The sequence below is a fragment of the Carya illinoinensis genome, chromosome 7 (assembly GCF_018687715.1).
Source record: "Carya illinoinensis cultivar Pawnee chromosome 7, C.illinoinensisPawnee_v1, whole genome shotgun sequence".
Taxonomy (NCBI): Eukaryota; Viridiplantae; Streptophyta; class Magnoliopsida; order Fagales; family Juglandaceae; genus Carya; species Carya illinoinensis.
The window spans coordinates 24,407,241-24,412,241 of NC_056758.1; the positions used below are offsets into that span (position 1 = coordinate 24,407,241).

The 5,001-nt window shown below is 37.1% G+C and overlaps 1 protein-coding gene across 5 annotated transcripts; it reads right to left on the reverse strand.

Annotated features, from left to right (window-relative positions):
* Positions 1-620: 620 nt before the first annotated feature.
* On the reverse strand, positions 621-3,811 carry LOC122317002 (heat stress transcription factor A-2e-like). 5 transcript variants are annotated; one of them, XR_006244353.1, is made up of 4 exons: positions 3,033-3,811; positions 1,461-2,582; positions 1,239-1,319; positions 621-1,113 (listed from the first exon to the last, which is right to left on the reverse strand). XR_006244353.1 is itself a non-coding variant. In XM_043133883.1 (2 exons), exons 1-2 carry the CDS (start codon positions 3,333-3,335, stop codon positions 1,794-1,796), a joined length of 1,092 nt encoding a protein of 363 aa, XP_042989817.1. In that variant the 5' UTR covers positions 3,336-3,811; the 3' UTR covers positions 1,366-1,793. The 5 variants fall into 5 exon arrangements, 1 of the variants encoding a protein (XP_042989817.1); XR_006244352.1 differs by having other exon boundaries at positions 1,239-1,324; XR_006244351.1 differs by having other exon boundaries at positions 1,453-2,582.
* Positions 3,812-5,001: the final 1,190 nt, after the last annotated feature.

Genomic DNA, 5,001 nt, shown 5'->3' on the forward strand with positions numbered 1-5,001 from the left:
TCTTAGGCCTCAATTCGCATTGAGCTGCCTTTGGATCTACACAATCTGCACATACATCATCTAAGACAACCGTATGTATGTACGTATGTATGTATGTATGTATGTATGTAAACTTTTAAGCATCAACATTAGTGAGCCGGAAAAGAATGTTCTAAAGCAACTAGTAAATATCATGTAGAGTTTAAGCTTCAAAAATTAGTAAGATGGAAGATCAGGATGCATAAATGCAACTAAGAAGACGAATAAATATGTAAAGTTTTGAAACTTTATAAATTTATGAGTACTTCAGATGGAAGATCATGCTTACAAAATTAAGTTTTTGAGTCTAATTCTGAAAGAAAGTCCTGTTGTAACTTGTGAGGTTCTACCTTTGGAAGAAGATCTCAGACATATATATATATATATATATAAAAGTTTGTTCGTAGGTCTCCATATATTCACCATTCTGATCATGAGCGTGCGGGTCATATAATTAGCTCACACTGCCGCCCAGAAATCTGTTGCCACTACACAGTACATAGACATTCAGCACACAACCAGTAATCTCAGAAGGCCAGAACAAGTTCAATCCAAAGCTCTCAGTTTCAAGTCCATGTTTTCACTCCAAGGTCACAGTTTCATTTCAGAAATGGATTGATTCAGATCTCTCATTAGTTCTTGTCCAATTTGGCATGTCATGAACTGCCCAAAATATTCACAAAAACAGTACTAATATATGGTACAAGACTCAGTATCTCTAATAAAAGAAATATTATATTGTACAAGACTCATTCATAGTGTTTTCTATTACTCCCATTAAAGCCCTTAAATTCGGACAACCATGAGATTTTTCCTTCAGTTCACTATGATACCAAACTTCTTTTTTTATTTTTGGATAAGGTTACCAGGATATTTTCTCGTGAAGAATCTGAATCTACGATATCTGCAGCAAAAAGTCTAATACGTTATTCATACAACTGCAGGCAAATATGCTGCGTTTTTGTATGAGAGGCAGGGCAGTGCATTGTAGAAAGAATCATAATGTACAAAGAGAACGCTTTCAAGTTACCACTTCTGAGGCCACAGCTAATGATAGTGACTGAGGAGAACCAAATTGCCACGACTCGAAAAGATCTACACGGTAGAAAGGTAACGTCATGAAAATCACCATAGGCTGTTTTCCCCCGTCTATTTGAAAGACACAGGAACCTAATAGCATAGAAAGATTCAAACCGACAAACATAACTACAAACACCCACTTGTATTCAGAAGCAACATTTAGTTGTGATTCTTGAAGCTTCCAGCTACATCTTTTCCAGTTTCAAGAGTCTCCGAACCATCTACGCTGAATATTTAAGGCCAAAAATACATTACAGGAGGCAGATATAACAAATGAAATGGATGATGCATTAGACTGAGACATTGGACGTTTGATTCTTAGGGGCTGTGAAAAACAAAAACAAAAAGAAAAACCTTCATACAAACATTATAGGAGAACTAGCACTCTGTCCAAGCACTGCCTGCAACCTAATTGAGACACAAAATCATAAGTTTTAGGAATGTACATCAGGGAATTTTTTTTAATGAAATACAAGGTTAGAAACACCAATTATTTCATGGAACAACTGCTTAATTTTGTTCTTCTTCTCCTGTCCTGCCAATAGCAATAAATCCAGATCAATGTTATGGCATGTTGACATGTGCAAAGACCAAAACTACACAAAATGAGAGGTTAACCAAGCTATCAAGAAAATGTTCATCGAGGCCGTGAATGGAAGAGGAAGGAGTCGCAATGCACAAGAAGTCCAGCTGTTCTACTTTGGGCTTGAGCCTAAGTGACCTAAGCGATCAGTCAAGACATTAACATCTTCATCCTCACCTCCTTCATCATCCGCTATGCCTGATTCTTCCTCAAAAGCCTCACTGAATAATTCTTCCCAAAATCCCTCGTCAAGGTCTTTATCCCCACTATCCAGTGGTTCTAGCTCCTCCTTCCCATCCTTTTGCTCCTTTCTCGCCTTACCAAGACCTTGCATTTCCAATGCAAGTGCTTCAAGCTCCGATACTTCAAACCCATATTCCCCCAATTCAAGTGGCTCAAGTTTAATGGGTTTTGATCTTTCACGACCACTCTGCCTTGATTGGCTGCCACAATCACAACTAGGTCCTTGATCGATTGGCCTCCTCCTTTTCTTGGTCATGGCTTCTTCTAGCTGCTTCCTCTTCTCCTTCTGTTGGACTAATTGCTGGATAAAGATTGGGTTTTGTAATGCTCTAGCTAAAAAGGACATCATTTGCTGTTGCTTCATTTCTGTTCCCTGTAACCTTTGTTCCATTACTTGAAGGCAAGCTCTCGTATTCTGTTGCTGCTGCCTAAGCTTCACTAGTTCCATCATTAATACCTGCTTGTCACGCTTCAGACGGTCGATTTCTCCGTCTACTCCAAAACGGCCGACCTCCACACAGGGACCCAGAGCTTGCTGAAGAGGGAAAGGTTGAGAAGTTGCCTTTCGTCTCTTGATGTTCCTTAGAAGCTGTTTCTGGCCCCTCAGAAAACCTTCGTTAGCAAACTCCCATCTATCTGGATCAATCTTTCTAAAGCCCTGGAAATATTAAATCCCGTATTCAGTATTGCCAAAAACAGAAATATATTAATAATAAATCACCAATCACATCATGGGACAGCCTTACTATTTTCTGCTAGTGGTAGGTAAGATTAATTTTTTACGTGCCGCACATGGTAAAAGAGTAGAGACAGGCCAAGGTGGAATTGAAAAAGTTTCACATCCGAATACCAAAAAAAAGAAGAAGAAAGAGAAAGAAAACCACCAAGATAAGAAAGCAAAGCATAAGTGGGAAATTTCAAAAAAAAAAAAAAAAGCACAAGTGGGAAGATAATAGTGACTTGTAATGCGAAGCTACTGAGCAAAACAGGACAACTGAAAGAGGGCACCGATTGAACATTCTAGAGAGAGAGAAAGAGAGAGATCCTTTAAAGAATACTCTTGAAGAGAATACCGTCGTTTACCTCAGCCGTTGAAGAGGATACTTACATAAGTATTGAGCTGCCTGACAAAGCTTGAGAAATTGTTGTGCTTGAAGTGTCTTGGGAGGAGATGTGTAGAGAATGAATGAGGATCCCACACAACAAAGCTGCTGCCTCCCCTGCTCCAGGAAACTATGTGATTGGTGGTTGGGTCATCCACCATGTCAAAGGTCTTCGTGAGAAATGGCGGAGGTCCTATGTCATAAAGCCCCTCCTTCGGCTGTGGTGGAGGCGTCCCTGGCGGTTCTCCGCCCGGCTGTGATGAAGTCGATCCCGGAGTAACTTCCTTCAGTGGGTAAAACGAATTCATTGCTAAAACTATTTGAATGCCCTCTTCTTCTTTCTGGGTCAGTAATATTAACTTGCTTCCGATTAAGTTATCACGAAAAGAATTTGAAACTTGCAACGACTAAGCTAGGAAAGAAGTCGAAACAAAGATAGTAGAAATGGGTTAGCGTTGAAAAGCATGAAGAGTTAAAGAGCCAAAACAGGAATGCCCAGTTGCCGAAACAGAGTAGAGCTGAAAAAAAGTTAACAAGCTAAAAAGAAACTGAAGAAACAGGAATTTGAAGCAGAACCCAGCTGAGAATTATTCGCAGACATGAATACAAGATAGATGAATCATGAAGAGAGCGTTGAAATTTCTCTTTTTTAATCAGAGCCGAGACACATACTCTGTTATTCTTCTTGAGAAGAAGGTTGTCGAGAAAGATAGTTACATGATGAAAGGAGGAAGCTTTGTGACACATGCGATGCGCAAAAGAAATTAAATGAAAAGTTTTTTATGGGTATAAAAAGAGGAAAATGTAATAAGAAACTTCTAGACCTCTTGGGCAAGCAACTTGCAATTTGTTTTATATGATTTAGGTAGGCCTGTCTAGGTTTGGCAAAGAATTGCTAAGAAAGTTCTAGACCTCTTGGCCAAGCAACTTGCCATTTGTTTTCATATTATAATCAATTTTTTATTTTCTTTTATAATTTATTTTAAGTTTGGGTGGGAGAAGGTGGTCCTTGGGAAGGTTCTGGAAGTTATGCAACAAGGTATGGGATAGTGATGGTAACAGTAATGTATGTATATAATAAAATTATAAACTACTTACTATAAGTAGATATTTATTTATAAATATTATTTTTAAAACTTAAGTCATTTAAAAGGATAATATTATTCCTCCTTAGAGAAATTTATCCCTTCATAAGAAAGTCTTTACATGCGTCCCACCATAAAATGTCATTAAAAAAAATAATTATTTTATTTATTTATTTATTTTTAATAAGTTTTCTGATTTATAGAAGTGTCAAAAATGCTAAGATAAAAGTAAGATAAACACGTGGACAAGTTGTTTTCCCACATTCCTAAATCAAATCAAAATAAGGCACAGGGAGTCCTCAATTTTAGCAAAATATCTCCTGTGGCAACCAATCCACATGACATGTGTGCCAAAGGAGATCTTGCCCACTTTTCAAGTCCGCTTTCTCTCGATTAAGGTGGCGCTCAACTAAACTGACACGTGTACATACGTACTTGTCCAAAAATAAATAAACTGAATAAGTGTATAGCTCTTACCCCTAAAAATTAGAGTACAAAAATATATATAGAATATATATACATACGTGTATAAATAAATGTGTGACACGTTAGCTTTCTCGTTTTGCGAGAAAGTGGATAACCTTTTTTATGCTGCCTGATGCCATTGGAATTATATGATACCCTCCTCCTTCAGATCAGTCCGACGCTACTTCCATATTTTCCGTGCGTTACCCTCACGCGCCATTCCAAAAATATAGTTTGAATATTCCCTCATTACAAATATATATATATATATATATATATACACTCTTTTAAAACATTCTCATTGTATTATCCAAATACAAATATATAATTTGTCTAATATGACATAATTTTATATTTAGTTATTTCATTCAAAATTTATTTTTACATTAAATTATCTATTTATTAGTCAAAATAATAATAAAAT